General features: G+C 37.9%; 1 protein-coding gene across 1 annotated transcript in view; it reads right to left on the bottom strand.

Moving 5' to 3' along the window:
• Positions 1 to 675: 675 nt before the first annotated feature.
• TRAPPC10 (trafficking protein particle complex 10) overlaps positions 676 to 23344 on the bottom strand; it is a 37885-nt gene continuing 15216 nt past the window's right edge. The window contains exons 7-23 of the mRNA XM_038150225.1: positions 22993 to 23240; positions 20614 to 20760; positions 19092 to 19206; positions 18488 to 18564; positions 16500 to 16591; positions 15249 to 15389; positions 14241 to 14353; positions 12685 to 13199; positions 10069 to 10210; positions 8704 to 8862; positions 7812 to 8041; positions 6909 to 7009; positions 6431 to 6557; positions 5590 to 5760; positions 4028 to 4205; positions 3435 to 3629; positions 676 to 2733 (exon numbers count right to left, since the gene is read on the bottom strand). Coding sequence (XP_038006153.1) covers positions 2495 to 2733; positions 3435 to 3629; positions 4028 to 4205; positions 5590 to 5760; positions 6431 to 6557; positions 6909 to 7009; positions 7812 to 8041; positions 8704 to 8862; positions 10069 to 10210; positions 12685 to 13199; positions 14241 to 14353; positions 15249 to 15389; positions 16500 to 16591; positions 18488 to 18564; positions 19092 to 19206; positions 20614 to 20760; positions 22993 to 23240 — 2990 coding nt within the window. The 3' untranslated portion in view covers positions 676 to 2494. The remainder of the gene's footprint in view (positions 2734 to 3434; positions 3630 to 4027; positions 4206 to 5589; positions 5761 to 6430; positions 6558 to 6908; positions 7010 to 7811; positions 8042 to 8703; positions 8863 to 10068; positions 10211 to 12684; positions 13200 to 14240; positions 14354 to 15248; positions 15390 to 16499; positions 16592 to 18487; positions 18565 to 19091; positions 19207 to 20613; positions 20761 to 22992; positions 23241 to 23344) is intronic.

The raw sequence follows: 23344 nt of genomic DNA, 5'->3' as shown, positions 1-23344 counted from the left end.
CAAGGAAGGAGAATTAATTGGTGGTACAGAGAGCAGTGTCCCTTAGTGATGGATATCCTGGAACTATAATGGATATCCTGGAACTATAATGAGTAACTTTACTGCTTTAAGGATGCAGTAAATCAAGATATGAATGTATGTCTTATGTAGATGTTGCTAACTTGGCAAAAGACTCAGATCCAGGTGTCCCATAACTGATTATATTATTATTATTATAATATTATAATTATTGTATTATTATTATAACTAATTATTATATTATTATAATATTGTTATAACTTATTATAATACTAAAAGTCAGACCTACAGGGCAAAAAGACCCTGCCCAGGTGAAGACCCTTGCCTGGAGGATGCATAGAAATCAGCTGGTATTACACAATTTTTTTGGAAATTATTAACCATTCATAATAGAGGGGCTGTACCTGGGAGGTTGCCAACACTGAATTTCTGTGTATAAATAACAGCAGGAAAAGTCTGGAGGGGTGTGCTGAATTAGGGGAATACTGTGGAGACTCCAGGCTTGTGCAACTCTGAAATAAATAAATAATCAATGTCTCCTTCAGGTGTGTAGTTGCACACCAGGTAGATTTTTGCAGACAAAAGCAGCTTCGGTTAAAACAGATGACACCATCACTCCTCCAGACCAAACAGAACTGACAGCAGCAAAGAAGTTGATTTCTTTTTAAAACATGTATATTTAGAACTGTAACGCTTACAATTTCATTAAACAATCTTAGTACAATGTGTTTAATCTAACAGTATATTACAGAACAATGTGAAAAATGATTTAATAGCAAACCATGAAAATGGAATTAATAATACCTGCAGTGTCAAAGTCACTAACTTGTTACCTTTTCCAGTCAAAGAATCCCAGCAGTCATTCGCACTAAATGATGCTTTGGGTTTTATCCAGAATAAAATGGTATGATTTCCACAGAGAAAGGGCATTCCTTCACAGAAAGAAGATGCATAATAAGAACATTTTCAGCTAGCAGGTCTACTTTATACATCTAATTAGAATTTTTAAATAAAAAATAAAATTAAAGTAAAATGTTTAGACCAGTGCAGGGTGCCTATTCATTTTTCAACTTAGTTGTGGTTCTTTTTGGAAAGAGGGTTTGTTTTTTATTTCCCCTTTGTAGTTTAGCAGAAGAAAAGAAAATGATGAGTTTGTCTAATGAGCAGCTCCTCACTTCAGTTTTGCTGACAAGTATTTGACATGGGACTGTTTCCTCTGTGGAGTCTCTTGACAACGCACCATTATAGATCTGCAAGTAGAAAAGGTCATTCTCACATTAAATGCACAAGTTTTAATATCAGAAGCAGGACATCAGAAGAAGTTGTAATTTTTCCAGTCACAGGTGAATTTGCAACATTCACAAAAATTACACTTTTTTTTTTTTACATTTTTTTTGTATTTACATTTCAGATATAAATAATGAAATTCTTTAAGTTACATGTTTTAACTTTGCTTCACGATTATTCTACATCTGCAAGCTTTCCTGTATCAAACCAACCTCCTTCTTTCATCACGAATGCACAAGCCTGGCCTCTAATCAGTAATAATTACACTAAGCCTTTATGATGAAAGGTTGACTGTTCAAGTATCACATCATAGTGAAATTTTTGCCCCAACTTAAAAATTGGGGCAGCAAACCAAGCCACTTGGAAATGGTAATAAAAGAAATTAATCTGGGAACTCAATAAGCCAAATAATTTATTATTAAATTCTATCAATATCTTTCTTTGGTAAGAAATATGCAAGAGGATAACCCAAAGCCCACCCCCCAAAAAAAAAATCATATAATATGTGACATCACAGTGTCTACTCTGTGAAGGAGAAAGCCTCAGAAAATTAAGGAATTTTGTTCAGTTAAGATTGTTTATAGCAGTAGCTCTTCCATGCATCTAAGTATGCAAATGATGGAAGTTTAATATAAAATTGCAATGGCAGGAATTAACAGTGATCAAACAAACAAAATAAAAGCAAACCAGAAAAGCAACTGTTACACCAGTGAATGTGTTGTTGTATGCTCTGTAATGTTTCTGGCACATGTGTGGAAAAGCCTGTAAATTATTACATAAAAATTCAAGGTTTGGATAATTACATCATCCAACTCTACATTCTAAAATATGTAAGGAAGCATGAAACAGATCTCTCAGCTGCCCAACAAAAATAAAGAAGTGGTCCAAAGATTTGGATTTTTTGCTTTTTGTTGCCCTGTGTTGGTTGTTGTGATGCAGGGATGTGACTGCAGGAAGAAAACCCAATAGCTGACACGAAACATACTAAAGTGGCAATATAAACTAGCTGACACAAGCCTCACTGTACATTTAAATTGATACAATTGTCTGCTGCTTCCATGGCCAGTACACGCCGGGTGCCACAGGACTCCTTGGAGTTAATGTTGCAACAAAGACTGAGCAGGTCATTATCCCATAAAGTGCTTTCATATCCAGTTCCTAAGGGGTTCCTGGTCTCCACTCCGAGCTGTCACGTGACGTTGACCTCCAGAACGTGGTCGTCCTTGCTGGGAATGACCAGGATTTGCATCCCTGTGCTGCTGTTGAACACCTGGCCCGGGGAGAAGGGCTGGAGCCGGGGCATGGGCAGACCCTTGTGCTCCCCGCTGGCTGTGGAATGCAGGCTCCCCCTGCTCCTGATGCTGCTGCTGTCAGCCTGCTCATCCACATTCTTGTCCACAGACAGGTTATCGTTTTCAATCCAGCTATCTGTTTCAAAACAGAAGAAAAAATAGAGTTTTATTCTACCAATTAAGTCTAAAAGGTCATTTCAGAGCTCTGACAGTCAGCTTGACACATGTTCACAGTTATTTATCATCTCTGCTGAGATGATAAATAAGTCTGTGCACACTTTTGGCCAGCACCAGATGTAACAGAATGAATTATACTGGTTTCAAAGGAAACTTTCAATAGCATGACCTCACATCTGTCACAAGCTAGATACTCTACATGGCTGTGGTAATTTAAACTCTGCATCTAACTGAATGGCCCACATTTTCAGCAGTTCTTTTATTTCACATTCAATCCCTTGAAAACAGAGAAAAAAATCTCAAAGCTAATGAAAACACACACACAATTTAGAGAAAATGGAACTGCACAATTAGAGGGTTCTCAGTTTTCACTTGATTGTAAATCCAGTGACAAGTGATTTGCATACTAATCTTTAAAGGAAACAGAAGAGAACAATGCATTTATTATTCCTCCTCAGAGATTTAGGTGGCAACCCGAATTTAAAGTTGCCCTTAGAGCAAGTTTCAATTTAGGACTCTGAGTGAAGGTAGCAAAGACACCTGTGAGTACCTGGCCCATATATTGTCAGTGTATTTCTTGCTTTGCTTTTCTCTTTACACAAGAACACAGGAAAAGCAGAGTAATTTCTGTAAGTAGCCGCGTGGTCCAACTGGCCTTACCAGCATCAAGCTGCATGGAGTGAGCAGAATGGTGAGGGAGGTATTTAAACAATCTGACATCAGGGAAAGGCAGATGCCCAGCAAACAGTGGCATCACTTCCATGTGCACTTTGTGAGTTGCTCGAGGTGCTACAGGCATAGAAATCACTCCAGAGCTTTTTCCACAGACTGCCCAGTTACTACTGTTGTCAACAACTGCAAGAACAAGGAGAAAACACTATAAAGTTCTTCTGTGAAAAATCGAGAACCCTCAGGATAGTTTTAGAGCACTTTGAAAATCTGCATTTTAGCAATATCTAAAAGCCCACCAGCTTTTATGTGTGAAGAACTGTGCAAGGTAAGAAAACAGCCCTACACAGAGGGGACCATAGCTGGGCACATATCCATCCAGTCTGAAGAACATTTCTACTCCACTGGAAGGCAGATTAATGAGGGGAAAATAAAATATTCCCAGCCTAGCAAAATGAAAACTGCTTTACTAAGCAGCTGTACCCACAATAAAGGAATTTATGCCACAGCAAGTCTGGCAAATGTCATTGTCAAGAAAAAATTAGGGGGAAATTTATTAAAATGCTTACGAAAAATAGTCTTACCTTCATACATAAGTTTTGTTGTGCAATATCCATCTGATTCTGTTAATGCTTCATCTCTGTCAACCTCAGAGAGCTCAACAAGCCGGGTGATGGACACCTCTAAGGAGCAGAGGGAGCCTGTTTTACAGTACTCTGCATCCAAGGGTGGGAAGATTTCAGTTTTCACATGGTACAATGTCTGTCAGGAAGAAAACAATGCTGTTATCAAGAGAAAAATGAGTGTTTTATTTGCGTTTAAATTGAACTGGACAATGGGTACGGTACCAACTTTACACGTAACAGATCCTGTTAAATCTTCTTAATGCAAGAGTCACTTATAAGTAATGTTCACTTCATTTTCTTGCTCAGTTTAATAAAATCACAGAATATGGAATCCTGGAATGCTGTGCAATAGTAGGGACCTTATAGATCGTCTGGTTCCAACCCATCTGCCACGGGCAGGGACACCTTCCAGTAGAACAAATCAAATTTGAGTCAATCTATTTTTGGTACCAGCAGTGAAAATAGCATTTTTTTCCTTGACTTCTGTACTTTAACACAGCCTTTCAATGCTCCTAAATGGACACAAACCTTACTGTTTTAACAATTTTTATCACTTTCTTAGCTCCTCCCTTTCAGACACATCACTCAGATTCTGAGTAATACAGAACTCCTTCATCCCTCTTCCTGTCATAGACCCTGGAATAACAGTGCCCACATCAAAGAACTGATTTTTAATTCCTACAAGATTAAATTTCTACCAGAAAACCCTCACTGTTTCACACAGGTGTTGTCTTTAAAAACTCCAGAAAGATGCTGATAGAGGTGCCAAAAATGCTTGTTACATGGCAGTAGGAAAACCAACACCTGAAATGCTGCTCAATGCCAGTTTGCAACAAGCAGGTAGAAAACACTGGAAACAGACAAAAGGATTTAAAAAACAAGAGTCTTCTCATGATGCTGCTTTTTACCCAAGCATCACAAAGGGGAACACTGAGTTTAGAGATGAGATTAAATAATGTTGATAAAACTTCCTATTAAAGGAATTCTACCTAGCCTATGAGCTCCCTAGCTGATCAAAGGAATAAAAAGTTTGTCCATAAAGGGGAAGAAGAATAGTTCAGATAATGGCCTAGAAAACCCTAAATATTTCATTAAGGGGAGCTCATCTCAAGCACTGCAAAAAACTACTCAGATGCTTTCAATAGCAAAGACATTTTGGAAATTGCAATTTGCTTTGGAGAGCACAATCTTAAGCCAGCAGGGAAAAAGCAGCTCAGTAAGCTGCAGACAATCTCCATGGCACCAACCCAGGAAGGTGAAAACAGTAAAAAATGGAACACAATTAAGCACAAGTGTTACAGCCCTCACCACATTTCTGTGGCGAGGATATGATTCCACTACATCACATCAGGCTGTAGCTCTGTCACTCACAAACTGACTTCCAATGATTCTAAGTAGGTTATCAACCTCATGATCTAAACAGAATTTTTCTAATATATTTTTTTGATTTTCCCTTTTCACTTCTTAGGAAGCCATATTCAGTTAAGATATGCTATCCTATAACTTAGGGGAGTACTTACAAAAAAATTTTCCACTTGAAATTCGTAAGTGAACGGCTTCAAGATAAGAGACTGTTCTTCAGAGGTAGCTGGACAAAAGCTGACTGAAAACAGGCACTGCAAGGAGAGAGGAAGCTCTTTTGTCCACTTCAATTCCCATACAAAGAATATTGATTGCTTACTGTACACGACCTGAAAGAGAATGTTAAGAGTGTTAGCTGCTTCCTTCCTCTGAGGAAAGAAGAGGAAATGCACACATGAACATATTTGTCTGTTCTGACATTGGTACAGTTTACAGAAAGAAACTCAATAAATCATTTGTGGAAATATGCAACAAAATGACTAACTGAATCTTTTTTCACAATGCACATCTTTTTAAAAGGAAGGATCCATTTCACTGTCAGAATCAAATGTTTCAAGAGGAAACACTTCACATTCAGTGAAGTCCAATCTCATATTTTAAAATATTTTAATCAAAAGTCAAATTTAATAAAATTATTACTATGTTCTTACATACTTTTTATGGGCACCAAGACTGAACAATTTAATATGAGGCTGAAAGAAACTTCAAGGTTGCCCAGGGAGCTTGTGGAAGTGTTCAAGTCCAGGTTGGATGGGGCTCTGAGCATCCCAGTCTGGAAGGTGTCCCTGCCCAGGGCAGGCGATTGAAACTTGCTGATGTTCAAATCCCCTTCCAACCCAAACCATTCTATAATTTTGTGGTAAGAAACTGTTCTGCAACTGAGCTGGTTTACAGCTGTATTTAATTGGAAAACTGTCTCTGATTTTTTTTTCCTAAAACCCAATGACAAACTGCAACCATAAGATGAATAAATTGAATAAACCAGCAAGTGAATTTTACCTGTTGAGATGCAGGGTTGAGAGGTACCAGCTGCAAATCTGTACACTCAACAGAATTTTTTAGGCTGTAGTCTGAAAGCTGGAAACAGAGTTCTGACAAATTCTGTACGCAGACTTGCACATATTTCCTGAAAAATGCAACACAGTTTTTTCAATAAAAACTGACCAGTTACATTGGAAGAGTCCATGTCCATAAAACAAGGCTGTAAAACTTCCTCCTTCACATAAACAAAACCAAAGAACTACACACAAACAGGAATACTGGGTTCATCCTGTGGCCTCATTTCCAAAACCACAAATTTGTTTTTATTGTCATGAAAGAACACGAGAGGAAATGCACAAGCTTCCAGGGGGAAGATAGTAAAAGCCCAGCTTATGTATTAAAAAAAAAACCTGCTATAAATAAGAGTTATGAAACCTCATACAGCTCCATACTTTGTAATAAGAAAGAAATAATAAATAAACAATGAGTACATTACCGTTTGCCAGCTGACAATAAGGAATGCTTGGCATTAAAGGGTATGCAGAATGTTAATGCAATAATAGTGGAGTAAATTGACCAAGGACAATCAATGGTCACCTAAAGGAAAAAATGGAACAAAGTTCTTATTTGCAATAGTCTTTGGCACAATGATTTTGCTTTTCCTTTCCTTTTTAAGTGAAATTTTTCTCATCAAGTGTCTATACCTAATGCATCCAGGAGGGGAACAAATAAACATTTTTTAAAAATCAGTATGTAAAATCTAATCTGAAAAAAAGAACAGGTTTTTGTTTGCCTGTGAGTGGGATATGAAATCTCAAAGCAGCTTTTCCTCTAGGAACTGAAATACCCAGTTCTAAAGTCTACAAGAAAAAGGAAGGGGGATAGAAGAAAAAAAAGGACACCAATGGCATCTCTGACACCTTTACCCCCGTAAAGGTCAGCATCAAATAAATCTGTAAGATTTATTATTTTAATGTCTTTAAAATAATTTAATATATTAAATACAAGCTCAAAATATATTTATAAATGCATTTAATGCATATTTGTTTTAATTTGAAGTAGCACACTTGACTTCATCTCTCCCATGAATCAGAAGCTGGAATTAAAAGACCACCATGCTACCTTCTACAAAGACACAGGTACCCTCCATGCTTTATAATCTGTGTTAAAACACCTGAAGTTAGATTACTAGCCAAAGGAACAGTTGACAATTTATTAACAACAGTGCATATTTCTACTTATATTTACAATTTCTTTACATTTTAACATTCAGTATGATTTTTGCATAAATGTCTTCTAAAAGAAAACAAGTTCCAAACAAGCAAGTTCCCGCTAACCCAAAGTGTTTACCCCTGCAATCAAATACATTTCACACTAAAAAAGTTAAGCTACATCTTACCTTTTGATCAACAGTAGCCATGCAGTTGTCCTGTTTCTGCTTCTCTTTGTTTTTCCTGTGATTTTCTTTATTTGTAGTATTTTCCTTCTCCACTGCAGATTCCGAGGCTGATGGCAAATACATGACTTCTAGTTCAAATTCAATCACATGGTAAGCAGGAGCCACTGGCAAGCTGATGCTTGTGATCTTCTCAGAAGACTGAATCCTTAATGATGACTCTGAGATCTTTTCTGTAGATGTGTAGAATGGGATAAAAAGAAAATAATAGAAAAATATGTGGGGCCATAACCACTTCCCAGCAATGTTTGCAAAAACAGTAATGAGAAACCATGTTAAAAAACTCCACAGTAATCTCTTCAAACCAGCTATAATCTGCACATGTTGAATATTTAACTTCCCAGGAGTAATGCTCTATCCTTCTTTAACTGCAGGAAGTTAACCACCACATTCCATGTAATAAAAGGCTCCTAATGCTCAGGAAAGAACTGAGAGGGCACTTTAACAACAAACTCCAAACCAGCCTAAGAGCTACTTTAGCCCATCATAAGACACTTACTCAGGTATCTACAAAGTGAAAGCACCTTTTTAAAGCCTCATCATTTCACTTCAAGCAACCTTGGACACACATGCAGCAGTTTCACATGCCTTCTGGATTTCATCAATGGAAGTAAAATTGTCCCGCTGTGTTTGTCAAAGTTCATACTGCTACTTTGAGGGTGAAAATTTGAGACCTTTCTTGCACTGAAGTACTCAGCTGCAAATCCCTAAAATTGTTCTTAATAATGACTGTTGACAAACAGTGTCAGCGTTCCTAATGCTGTAAGTATTAAGCTTCAGGATGACTGGATTTGTGAGCCTTTAAGAGATGATTCCTTTTCAGTCGCTGGCTTACCCCTGGTGTTGGAGTAGATGACAGCCTTGCTCTCAGGGGGGTACAGGATGGGCATGGCATCCGCGTTGCTCAGCTGCAGAGTGTCCCCGCTCTTCATGCTGTAGTGACCAGTGGTCACTGTGAACTTCACCTTCTGGGGAATGCCAGCCAAAAGGCTTTCTGGAGGACAGAGCAGGAATTGTTAACAGATTCCAGCACGTGGTTACAGTGCACTAAGACTTGTTAGCAGACAGTTGGTCACACACTGGGGTAACTTACAAGTGTGGGGTTTTGGTGTTATGGGACACATTAAACCCAGCTCAGATACAACTTGTGGGGAAACCACTTGTTTGAACCTGAGAGCTCACACCCACTGCATCTTGGATGGCTTAGATGAGCTGTCTCTCTAGCACAGATTTCAGTGAAATACAATAACCCCAAAGAATTTACTAAGCTATTGAAGTTCTCCAAGTTGCAGACAGCTCTGTATTTTCACACCTGTGATTCCAGTCACACCCATGTACTGTATTTACATGATCAGCACAACAGGAATGCCAGTGTGCACACAGAATCACAGCTATCATTTTCATAGGGGTCCTTAATTTGATTTATGCCCAATATGCCTGTCCTTCCTTTGCCACACACTGCAACCTGGAAAGCCAGCACAAAATTCATATTAACTCCTCAGCTGTCACACTCAATAGCCTGAAAACAAATCACTATTAACTTCCATTTATACAACAACTAGTGCTTAGCTGTCCCTGAAACCAATGGATGCATTCAATATTCATTTTTAGTAAGTTTATATCCTCTCTAGCAGAGAATCCCATTTCTTACTTATTTCTTGTAAATATCAAAGGGACTCTAACATTAAGTTTGGAGGAATTTCTGCACAGAAAGGGAGAATACACATTGGAATGGGCCGCCCAGGGAGGTGGTCACTGTCCCAGGAGGTGTTTAAAGGGAAGACTGGACATGGCACTCAGTGTCATGGTGGTGTCTGGCCAGAGGTTGGACTCTATCTCAGAGGTCTTTTCCAGCCTAACTGATCCTGTCATCACAACCAATAAGGAGCTCAGTCAATTACGAATGCAAATATTCACTTCTAGCCAGTGTGGGAGCTCAAATCACACCTGATATTTCAGTGACAATGCATGTTCAAATCAAGGTTCAAAAGTGACACTATGTGTCCAGAGCCAAGTTGTGTCCAGGGCCAGAAATGGCAGGACACGATGATGGCTAATTTGAAAAGCAAGGTTGTATTTTAGACTTACAAGGCAGAGAAAGGCAAACTGAGAAACACCGAAGCCATGAAACACTTTCTCTAGTCCCACAGGAGCACAAGAGGAATCATCAAGGCAGCTTCAGCACAGCCACTGCACCTACCAGTCATGGGCTCCACTTTGAGCTGGGGCTCCTGGGAGTACACGTCGTACTGCACGATGGGGTAGATGTGAAGAAGGACAAACTGCACCTTTCCCACTGAAGTGCACAGCTGCCTGAGCGTGTATGTCCCAGGTTCTTTGGCCTTGGAAGAAAAACATTCAAATTTTTTTTCTTAATTTTAAGAAAATACTCCTAGAACAAGCCCTCTGCTAAAGAACAGCATGTTTCCATCTCAATTTTATCAGGTACTTTGGGTTTGTAAGGTAAAATCGCAGATTTCAGAAAATTCAGTTTTCTGAGTAAATGACAAGATTTGCACAAAGGAACCTTTTGGCCCACTGAGACAGAAGCTCTCAAGTGCTGTCTGATTCAAGAGAAAACATCATGATTACCAGTACTAATAATCAGGATAACTAAAGTAGTAGCTATGCTGTCAATTTGTTACTTTGGGGTGTGTTTTGCATTATTTGTTGGTTGGTTCTCCCCCAAAGTGCAACATACATGAAAAAAAACATTATTAAGTGCCTAAACAACACCTGTGCTTATTTGGCTAACTCATAAAAACAATTATAAAATCCCACAGCACTTATAAGGCACAGCTTTCAGCTCCAGCTATTGATTTCACACACACCCCAAGTCAATGTTTACAAGTAACACATACATATTTAATTTCCAACCCTTCCCATACCCTGAGTAATAATATTTTGGATGTTTCTCCATAAGATTAAAAACAAAAGCAAATCTGTAACACCTTCTAGTATATTTATTCTTGATTCTATTTGCTCTTAGGGACTGCTGGGGAATAGGAAATGTTTTCTTTTTTTCATGTGCCACTTTCCAAGTGTAATACATAAATAACAATGTTGGGTATAATTAAATAAGTCTTCAAGTTATGGAGAAAAGCTGTACCAACTCAACAGTCAAACCTCATGCAGTTATTTACATGGCAAATCCAGACTGAAATTCAGTATGATGCATTCTGACATTAAAGTCACTACATTTTAGCCCTAAAAAACCAGAAAAGCAGTAAAGTAATAAAAATAAAAGCAGTAAATGAGTAAAGTAACACATAATATCCATAAAGTAATACATAATATATACTTTAAATCTTAGCATGGGATGGGAATATTGGTCTCAAGAATTTAGACAATGCTTTCTGATTTCTTCTTAAGGCTTGGAAAAAAATGGAAGATTGCTGTCAGCATAAATAATGCTAATCATCAGTGTAAGGTCTACAGAAATGATCAAACTCCCTCTGGGTCACAAAAGCACAGTCATTCCTCTTCCTGCAGAAGTGGTGCAATTAAGCATTACTTTAAGAAAATCCAGAAAACAAGTTGTCAGCAGTTTCTGTCCTCTGGCCAGCTGTGAAATCCAGTAGAAGTGACACAGTGTATTACTACAGTGCTAATGGATTTTTAGAAAATATTTTGTAAATAATGCAGCTCAAATCTAGAGAAGCTTTCATTGTTTTATCTAATAATATACTGTTAAAATTATAACATGCTCAGATTTTCCCTTTAAGGACAGGTAAACCATGCCTTAAACAACTATATTGTGAGATTCACACTGAGCAGTCTTCCCATAAAAAGTTCTTTTCTTGAAAGGAAGGTTGGGAAAATAGCAAAGTTATAAAAGTAAGGCTGTCCATCCTCCAGTGGCCATCAGATTCACAGAAGAACCAGACAAATTCAAAGCAGAGCTCTATCTAGCTTTTCATCCATCTCTTCTCCTGGTGTTCCCAATTGCATCCTGATCCCACTAAACCCAAATGCCAGGTCAGTGCAGCCCCTAACAGCTCTCTTCTAGTAACGCTCCTTCATCTGAAATCCACTTTTACATACATGTGAATTCATTTTACAGAATATGGCATTTCCAGCCACCAAGGCCTCTGGTCCAAATCCCATTAACCTGTCCCAATCCTTTGAAAAAGGCTGAGAAACCTCAGAAATTAGGTCAGTAGGTAGTTCAAATGACTGCATTGCCATTCCACAGATGATAACTAGTAACTAACACGTTAGTCAACTTAGATGATGACTAATGGGGACAATTTTAATTCTAACTTCTTCTAAATTCAAATGCTTGTAGCTGATCTTAACTTCTTACAAGTAGGTTTACTACATCCCCCAAATGAAAAATTATTCTACCACCCTCTGAGGAGAAGAAAAGGCTGTCAACCAAATTTAACCACACAATCACTTACTGAATGGCTGGAAAAAGAATTCACATCAAAGCTTTTAGATGTTATTCTGAATAACCTCAACACCACAAGCAGACTTCATGAGCAGTACATCATATTGTATATGAATTTATCAGTTCAATTTTTGGCAGCAATAGTCAAGATGTTTAAAATAGGTTTAGGAAGGCTGACTCAAATGATTTCAAGTAGAAGAGTCATCTGTATGTTTTAGCATAAACACAAGAGCATCCTTTCAAGGGAAATGATGGTGGAGAACAACAAAAAGCTGCAAGGGGAATGGATGATCCAAGTGTAACAGGAAGCAATACCTGTATATGCAATAACAGGCACCACTCACCAGCGCAACGCTCTTCCTCAGCCAGCATTTCCAGTTTCTCTCTCACGAGTGCTACAATCAGCCAGCTACAAAAACATACCTGAATATTGAACGTTATTTTATTGTCCCCTGGTTCCAGAGTCAAGTTGTTGCACTTCAAGACGTGAGCCCCATCTTCCAAAGTGAGCCCCGAGGGCACGTCCAGGGAGCTGCTGCTCTCCTGCCGCCGCAGCAGCATGTGCGCGTTCTTGCAGATGATTCCTGCTGTGTTCAGGGAGTTGTCCGAGGGGCTCCTCTCGTACATTTCAGCCAGCTCCAGGGCTGGCAGGCTGTTTCTGGACAAAGGCAAGCCCGCAATTTCACTTGGGAAGGTGATGACGCCGTTGGAAGTTTTGTGCTTGGTGAGCCACTCGGCTGTTTTCCTGTAGCTGTTCTTCTCGATGCTGAAGTGAACGTGGATGGCAACCTGGTCCACCTGGACAGGGATGGGCATTTGGCTCAGCAAAGTCAGCTCGATGGACAACTTTCCACCCACGTGGACAACAGCATTTGGAGGGTCAAAATGCAGAGTTTTCAGCTGGGCAAAGGAGTGCATAGGCAATATAACCTTTTGACCTGGAAAGATAAAAATGGGGATTTTATTATTCTCGAGTGCTGCTGGAGATCAGCAAAATTTTTCTCTTAAAAATTCAGTTCCTAGAATTGAATGGACCAAGAACTTTTCAACAATTAATTATTTCTCAACAAATCACTGCTTTCCAATTTTTTATCTTGCATGAGAGTTAAAAGACATTGAGATTTGTTTTACTTAGACTACAATTTCCATTTCCAGGCTATTAAAAACACCTGAATTAAGAGATTGTCCAAGCAGAAGTTGAACATTTCACTACAACAGAACACAGCAGCATTAAGTAACCAACTTCCCAGAGCTTGTACAAGTTTAAGAAACTTATAATCAGGCTGGTGCCTTGAGCCAGCAGCTCTGCTATGCAAGGGGTTTTCATTCTCTCTTTTACATTCCAAAAACCCTAAGGCAGTACCTAAAATTATTTATGAATCAAGTCTAAAGTCACATATTACTTATGGTACATTTAATCATTAAGAAAAAATTTCTGCAGAAAAATAAGCAGTCTTCAGATCTATAGGAAGTATTCCATATGAATTTGAATTATGATTAATATCTGATAAGAAGATATTACTGAAGCAGCATGAAGAATAAAGAGAAGAAGCAGGATGGACAAAAGAATAGGCTGCAAGTAGAAGGCACAGATCTAACATCAAAATCCGGGATGTATCATCACAGAGCTGCCACTTGCATGCCAGCATTGAGACAAAGATAGGTTAGGAATTGAAAAAACTCAACACACAGTAAATTATGGGCTGTTAAAGCAGAGAAACATAACTGAAGGAAAACAAAGACCTTGCAGTATTCAGAATGAAAATGTTAATTACCCTTTCATCTTTGACTATTCCTATTTAGTGTAAATTTATAAATGTTTTAAACATTTATCAATCACAAGTTCAAAAATTACAAGTTCAGAAACTCAAGTTTAGAAATTATACACAAAATAATGAACTCAATCAGAAAAGGCCTCCCCACCTACCTTTAGGGAACAACCAGATTGGAGTAGCTGAAGTTTTAAGACCCAGACTCACCTTGGTTCTCTGCTTGCTGATTGGTAAAATCTAGTATTTCTTGGCAAAATCTTTTGCGTTCCTCTTCTGTTAAGTGACTATCACCAGCTAAAAGGCTGCTTGTTTGGAGATAACTGATGAAGTTAAGGAAACAGGAGATAGAAACCCACAACAATGACAAATTTGACTGAAAACAAGACATTCAAGTACTGCTTTTCTGAGCTTTAAAGACAAGACCTGCTATTATCATTTCTGCACTTTTCCACCAGAAAAGAAAAAAATGAAAGATTTACCATCATCTGAGAGTACTGCAGAATCTCAGTACTTCTGCAGCAGACCTACTACAAATATGATCCATAATAAACCAGTGCAATCTTGCCTCATCTAAAAAGATTCATGAGCATAGAAAATTAATTATTTGACAATAATCCATGCAGTGTGCAAGTTAAAGACACAGTGCCTCGCATCACACTGGTCGACATTTAGCACTAAATAATCTTGAGTATTCTATTTTATTCCAATTTACCTGGCTGAGAACCTGCCAGCTGTTACAGCACCACTTACCATAACTAAGTCACAAGACATTCTTTTAAAATTTTAAGTGCTGGAGATATAAATGATCACTTGAATATTTAGCTAAGAATGCAATATTACTCGCTCAGATTTGTTATGAGAATTTGCACAGAAGCAGAAAAATTTAGAAGTATTTAAAAGTGATGTCAGAATATTTTGTAAATACTGCAGCTCAAATCCAGAAAAGCTTTCATTGTTTTATTTATGAATAAATTTGCAAAGGAGGCTGACATGTACAATGTGTCTTGCTGTAAAAGCACACAAACCAACAAAAAATCAGCACAACAGAACAACCCCCAAAACACACTCTCTGGTATCAAATAACTCAGGTGTCTCAGCTCAGACTCAGAATGTCTGGCAGTCTTTACTGTTAAATAAAAGTTAAAAATAAGTCAGAAAAATAATCCCATCATTTTTCCTGTCTTGATTGTTCTGGCTCTGCCTGTTAGAGGATACTTTTCTATCTGTCCAAGCTGCTTCTGACACTCAGCCAGCTGCTTCCTCGTGTGTGTGACCAGCAGTGCCCAGCCCTCAGCAAGGTAGGTTTTCAGTGCTCCTTGAAGATACACCTCTGCCTTCTGGGGACCTTTCTTCCTCCTTGGAAAATGAAAAAACAAGCACAGAGCAACGTAAGAACCTCTGCAGCCAGGAAGACTCTCTGCATCTTTTCTCAAAGTGCTGATGGGGGAGGAACAAACTGCAGTGAACCATTATGATCTTTAATTTTCTGGTAACAGATCAACATATGGGCCTTCCTTATTGCAATTCACTTCAGCAAGTAGAAATGCAATTAATGTCATTATTCCATATGCAGATCTATCCCAAGTCAGAGCAAATGAGGTGAAGGAACCTCCCACAAATAAAACAAAAGCCACCCAAAGCTTCTTACAGTGTGATAAAAATTTGTTTACTCAAAAATTTTAAAGCAGAAGAATACTTCAATGAAAATTTTATTGCCACACGGCAGTTCCATGGCAGTCTTTAAACGTAACATGACTCCCTCTGGTGAAAATTTAAGTTAATTTGGGAGAATTCGTTGCAATGGAGATCAGACTGCTTAAGTGAATATCGGTGGGAAGCATGCCCCAACATATTTTCCAAAATAAACCACTTATGACTCCCAAATTCTACTAAATAAGAAATACAAAATGACACTGAAAAATGCAGTAGGTTTTCTCAGTGGATTTGAACAGCAGGAATAAAAACAATTTAAAAAAATTGGAAATCAGGAATAAAATCACTATTTCACAGGCGGGGAAACAACCACTTTGCAACGATAACCTCAAATATTAAATGGATTACTCTCCAAAGACATGTTTCCTGGCTTTTTTTAGATAGGTGCAGTTCATAGATGTAGTTAAGGTAACAACTGCATTTACTACAGCCTGCTTCCTAAGGAGGCCTCTGACTTGTTTCTAAGTTCACAGTTGTCTTTCCCAGCCTTTTCTCCCCAGAAGAAGAAAGGCTGAAGCTAAAGAACACAGAACAGTTAGAGTGCAGAATCATGAGGTGAGAATTAAAGTTTCATAAAAAAAGACTGCTAGTTTTCTTTTTTTTTCCTCCTGAAATACAGCATGAAGTAGGGTTTGTTAAAATTTAAAAAAATACTTTTAAAAATTCCTGTTTAATGACAGTGTATCTTCCTCAGGGATAATATTCAACCTTTTCAAAGTCAATGCATTTAGGACATTTTAAAGAGTCATTTACATATAAAACTCTGCCAAGTCCTTTCCCACAAGCTTAGCTGAGCGAATTCTTCCAATGTTTGTGTACATTTCAATGGTGGCATGGGACAGATCCTGTATAAAAGAAAATAAACCATTATAAGCTTTATGTATTTTTGGCAGCTGTATGATTATTTCACACAAACTCATAGCCAGAGACTAAGTTACTGCCACAAAATGCCCAGAAGGAGCCACATTTACCCTGAGCACAAAATACACAGCAGTTTGTAACAGGTCACCTTCACTGCTCCTGCAGCTGGTCATATCCCAATAGCTGTGAATGCTAAGTTATAGTCAGGATAATTATTTTCATAAGAGTGCCTTAAAGGAATTTTGCTTGCATTTCCAAATTGAAGTTTATCCCTCATCTTTAAGCTTAATCTCCAATGCAGCCACAATGTCCAAGTGTCACCTTCCTCCCCTTGCCCTAAGCTTTAATAACAGCAGCAAACCTTTCTCACAAAATTAGCAGTTACAACACACACACTGCGTTCAACCTCCCAACTTCTTTCAAAAGTCCATAATCATCTCTGACCAGGTATGTAAAAATATAATAAATACATCACACTGTTACAGGATAAAGGAGAATCTCTTCAAATTGAAAAGATTTTATTTTTAAAAATGCAAATAAATTATCATAGGTGTGTCAGTAAGTTTTAATTATTTCTGTGTTCTTGTCCACTGAATACAGGACAAGATTAAACACAGGCATACATAAAATGTATATATTGACATGACAACTACACAGAAAACCATCTTTTAGAGTGTATCTGATACCTGAATTTGCATTGCATAAAAGTGCAGTCGTAAATACAAAGAGAAATGGCAATTCCTCTGGCAAACACTACAGATCCCACTTAGTTTCTTAAATTTAGGAAGTTACTGCTGAGCTTAGCAGAGATATTCAGGTGCAAGATGGAGAAGAATAGATAAGAGAAGCTGGCAACTCTCAGGATTTTAATTCTGATCCAGCTACACAACTACTCCTATAAATAAATGAAGAATAAAAGTGAAACCCAGTATCTTCAGACAAAATGTTTTGAGTTTTTTTTTAATTTTGATAAAACTTTGTAAAATTGAGTATCACATAGTTTCCATGTTTCAAAAGAAGTATTCCATTTTCCTTCAAGTTTTCTCCAGGAAACCTTATTGGCCATATGCAAATATGAGAAATTATAAAGGAAAATTATTTAAAGGAAAAAAAAAACACCCAAGCAAAACTGGTTGGGAAAAAAAAAAAAAACCAAACCAAAAAACCCAACAAAAACTGTCAAACCAAGCCCTGAAAAAATCAAACACATTCTTGTGACAGTCAAGAGATTTTGTTTTATTTAGAATTCTTCTATTTGAAAAACAAAACCAGCAAAATAAAAAAAAAATGAAATCATTACAATGGCTCCTCAGTTGGGGAGCTGTCAGGAAATAAAGATGCACAATATTAGAATCTTCATTGTGCATCAATCTATGCCAGGTACAACCCTATTATCCACAGATGTCCCGCAGCTTTTATATATATATATTTTTTTTAATCAAGAGTATAACTTTAATCATGTAATACTCATTGCAAAATGCAAGCCCAGACCATTTAAAAGGAAGCTGAATTCACATATCAATATTCTTCTGGGTAAGAGTCAGTTAATTCTGAGTTTGGGACAGCAGAACATGACAGCCATGACATTGGCTTTTTTAATATCTAGGTATACGTACCCACGGATAATAACCTCCAGCTCATAACTGTAAATATTAAAGTTAATGCAAATATTTGAAACCTGGGGCCCCTACAGGCTTCCAGCTGTTAAACAAATCAGCCTTGTTGTGTTCAGTGTGCAAGAAATAACCTTTGATACCAAAACATGGAAACACAAATTTATGTTCTCAATGTATCTTCTCAGGTTTGAAAACTCTGGCCCTATTTAATCTACAGTGCAAACACACACAAAACTAATATAAATAACCAAGACTCATACTCACTAAGTAGTGTTTTTCAAAAGCTTCTACAGATGATAAGGCCTCTTTGAGTTTCTTGTAAGGGCTCTGTGATGCATTGGCTTTGGGAAAAAAGCAGGGCAAGAGCTGTTACCTACAAACACATTCTGAGAACAGCATCCCCCCACATCCCTTCCCTGCTTTTTCTCCAGTAGAAAGTGGAGAGAAAACTGAAAACTAATATCACTTTGCAGCTGCAGGTGCAGGTTATCTGTCTGCACGCAATCAAGGATGCTCCATTTGTTTTTCCAATAATTTTATTCTGAAATAATGCTTGAATTAAGTACTTAATGCTTTTCTGAAAGCATTAAGAACTTAATTCAAATCTAGTGCTGTTCAAGACCAATCACCTAAATGCTGATAAGTGGAGCATCGATGGAAAAACTTATACTTGCAACAGTAAGGAGATGCACTGGTGGTTTGAAATGTTAAATAGACATTAAAAAAAGAACTTGCAAGACATGAAGTTCTGTCAATGTGTGTGTGTAGATGTAGGAATACTTGAAAATTTGTATTACTGATGTACTTCTATGCTCTGCATTTCAGACAATGTCAGCTGTTGAAGGATCTCCACCATTCCTGGCAGTACCTGTTTCAGGGCGTTCTGCTCCCAGCCCTGCTAACAGATCCACAGTCCTGTTAAGGTCTTCTGAATTGGGTCCCTTCTCTGACACAAGTCCACACAGGTAACCCAGAGATTTTAACTGGAAGAGAAGTCAGATGCTTGCTTTCAATAGGCTATAAAATCAATATAAAACTCCTCTTGTTCTATTACATTGTTCCATTTTCATTGCTTTCATATTATGCTGCTTACAGGGTCTTAAAATTAACTGTTATTCTCAAAGTATAAAGTAACTTATTAAGGAATTAAATTACTGGCTCAGATATTGGAACACGTGCTTACACACACAGATTGCTACATGCACAACACCTAATCTGAATAAATCCTTCTGGTTTTCAACACAAACACAAACAAAGCTTGAGATGTTCAGCAGTTATGACCAAAGATTATTTCTAATAGCTGTGTCTGTATTTTTGAAAATTGCATAATCAAGAACAGCAGGCAAGTCTGCAGTGTAGTGATTAGGCAGCTTGCAAATTCACCTGAAGTATTGTATTCAGGTGAAAATCTTCCTGAAAAAGAGATTAGCATAACTAACAGTCTTAACAGAGTTAACTACCATAAAAACCCTTTCTAGACAGCAGCTGGTGCCTCAACACCAAGAATATTGTCTTAGAGAAGCTCTTATCTACTGGCCATTTGGTTAATTTACTTAGAAAACTCAATCCACTGCAGAGCTAAGCCTGCAAAGGAATAAAGGTCTCAGCTTGTCACATAAAAAATGGGGATGGACATTAACCTTTTTTTGTTAATTTATTTTAAGCTCCACTTAATTTTGTCACTAGTTGCTAAATTTCTCCATTCAGTCAGTTCCACCTTACTGCTACTTATTATCCTAAAATTCTTCCCTTTACCCATTGTGTTAGAAAAATGATGGAAGGGAAGAACATTTCTAGCTCATGTTGGAGCTTATTTTCCCTAGAAACATTTAAGGAGTATGGGAAGAATCTGATGCACCAATTGCCATTTTAAACAATTCTTTGCTTCCTTTATTCTGATCTCCATCCCCCTCTTTTTATTTTTTTTTTAGCAGTAACTCTTCAAGCAGTGAAATTTCATTTCCCTGCTTTTGCAATAAAACAAGGACCTCAAGGGCTCAATTATAGGATTATTAAGTCTACTGAAACATGAGCAAACTATAATTAAAATAAAGAGCAAATATTCTACAGGCTATGCAAACAAAAGGGTGAGTCTTCAAAAGATGTCGGTCTTCAAAAACATCCACAGATATCACAGTAGACCATTTCAATAATTTCTGGAGTTTACCTTCTTTCTAAAATGTTTTTCAGCAGTGGAAAGCAGTAGCAACCTCAAACATCACCTCTTTCATAGGAACAGAGTAAGTGGAACTTACTGATGTCTCATCTAAACTAGACTCAAGACAATGTACAGAACCCAGTATTAAATTCCACAATCAAAAGGACAAAATCTGTTTCAGGGAAATAAATTTCAACATTGTAAGACCACGACCCCAACATCACTCACTCACCTTCTCCGTGGCATAGCTCCACAGGCCAACTGTGTGGGAAACATTTGCATCTACTTGAGCCCTATCACAGCAGCCTTCTATTCTCTGTAAGACTTCCAAGCAACTCAAAAACACCCAGCAATCCAAAGCTCCAGGAGGAACTGAGACCTGGAGATAAAAGAGACAGAAGAGATAAAATTAACTGGGAAATCAACCATCATCAGATGAGAAAATAATTCAGCAAAAGTACTTTTCTTGACACAACACAGCAAAACCTCTTGGAAGAGTTTACTGTCAGAATACACAAAGCACAGCACAACTCTTGCTGCCTCCTGAATAATTTATATATATTAGTTCATGAAACACATTAACTAGATCTGATACGTTCATCAAGATGAAAGAGAAGGAAAGAAGACTAATAGGTCTTGGAAAAATTCCAGAAGTCTGAAAACTCAGCTTAAGGAAAAGAGAGTTAGGAAAAATTTCTGTAAATAGACTATTGCTTTCCTAAGGAGACATCAGTTCTAAGTGAGACTGAAATGAAAAGTATAAAGAAGTGTTAAAAACATGGAGAAAACAAGTTAGTCTCTAAGATTCCTTCACAAAAATGAGCTTATTCATTGAAGGATAAGACATCTGTCATGGACAACTAATTAAAAAATGGAGATGAAAACAAACAAAGGAACACAAAGGAAAAAGAGAAAGAGAGAAAGACAAGAGAGTCTGATACTAAAATATTTTCAAGAATAAGAGAAAGATGAGCATAACTAAAGACATGGAATGTAGAGACAATAATGGTGTTTCAAAATCCTGTTCATAACCCGTGCAAAAATGTTCCTTTTATAAAGACTATAAAAGTCCTAAAACTCATAATAAACTAAGAGACTAATAGGATAGGAAAGTCCAAAGTATGAGCACAATGAACTTGAAGAAATAATAAAGATCTGAATTCTGAAAGAATTTTCAGGAATGTAGAGATCCTAAGAAGAGAGTAGCTCAGATTTCTGCTGTGTGTCAGTGGTGTCAAGCCACGTTAAGAGGTTTTCCTGCATTAAGAAAAAGGATCACAACAGGGATAAGTACAAGCTGTGTACAGTTAAGGGCCACTGTCTCACAGTCAGAACACTGCATTCAGTTTGGATCACCACAGCCAGACAGGAACAGCAGAAATAAGAGAGTGCAGAGGAAAACTCCAAACACTGGGGGCACAGGACAGACCTGGGGTGCAGCAAAAGGGGAACTGTAGGAAGTGCCTTCAGAGATCTAGAAGGCTGCACTTTGGAAATTAAAAAAAAAAAACCCACACAAATGCACACACAAATAATACTATCTGTGGGAATTACACATTAGTTTAAGAACACATGAAGGTGTCAGCAAAGCATCTGAAGCAGATTTGCAGTTTTTAAATGCAGATGAACAGATGGAACTTACTACCACAATGTCAGACAGGCAAAAGTTAGCAGCTGCTGTTTTAATGGCACAGATAAAACTAACAGAGCACCCATGGGATGAGGACATGGGTAAGCCACCAGGTGATATTCAGAAATAATCTCTTCTTTTTGTTACAGAGGATTAGCCTGCATAACAGCATAATAACCACCCTGCCTTATTTCCCTCAATACAACACCGCTATAGATTTAAATTATGGGAGCTACAGTTCAACAGATTGGTAATAAATCCATGAAAGAAGCAGGCAAATGACTACCAGCTTAGAGAATAACTTTCCAGGTGAAGACTAAAGCACTTTAACTAAACAGATTTGGTTCCCAGATGTGATGTCTCTAAATTTCTTGCCAAAGACATCCTCATTATGACACAATCAACTGCAGCACAATTGTTATTACAGCATCTTGTTGATAACTCCTAGCCAGCACTTACTGAATGCTGGTCACCGACAGCTAAACTTGAGAGATCTCATGAGTCATTATTGTATTTGCTGAGCATTGCCCTGACAAAGGCAGGAATGATGCATCTGACTCCATGTTCTCAGAAGGCTAATTTATTACTTTATTATGCAATATTATATTTAAGAAAACTATACTAACTACACTAAAGAATACAGACAGGATACTTACTGAATGCTAAAAAGAGAATAATGAAAACTTGTGACTCTTTCCAGAGTCTTGACACAGCTTGGCCCTGATTTGCCAAAGAGTCAAAACAACTCACAGCAGAATCCAATGAAACAATCACCTGTGGGTGAACAATCTCCAAACACATTCCAAAGGAGCAGAACAGAGGAGAAGCAAACGAGATAAGAATTTTTTTCCTTTTCTCTGAGGCTTCTCAGCTTCCCAGGAGAAAAATCCTGGGTGAAGGGATTTTTTCAGAGAATGTGAATGTCACAGATCATCACTGGATGAAATAATTCACATAATGGAACAGATGACACCGACTCACTTCCAACAGCTTGAGTTCCTGCACACAGTTGTGAAGAAGCTCCAGTGCTCTCTGGGAAACCTCCCATGGCCTCTGCAGGAAGATTAACAAGGTGCACTGCCGGGAGAACAGGTAACTGCGCAGGTCCAGCAGCGTTGCCTCCTGGTTCTGAATCAGCTCTCTCTTCTCCATGTCTATCGGCTTCCGCAGGATTAAACCATTCCAGCTCCTCACTGGCTGGCAAAAAAACGTCAGCCAGTTTGCACCATCTGAGTAAACAAAGTTAATATCCAAGAATCAACCACTGCTTTCTAGGAAAGCCTCTTCATCCTCCCTCCAGAGGCTGTGAGCTGCCTTAGTCCTTCCCAAGTTT

The sequence above is a fragment of the Motacilla alba genome, chromosome 1, assembly GCF_015832195.1.
Source record: "Motacilla alba alba isolate MOTALB_02 chromosome 1, Motacilla_alba_V1.0_pri, whole genome shotgun sequence".
In the NCBI taxonomy this organism is placed as follows: Eukaryota; Metazoa; Chordata; class Aves; order Passeriformes; family Motacillidae; genus Motacilla; species Motacilla alba.
The sequence above is the reverse complement of the archived record's forward strand: the minus strand, read 5'-3'. Positions and strand labels throughout refer to the sequence as shown.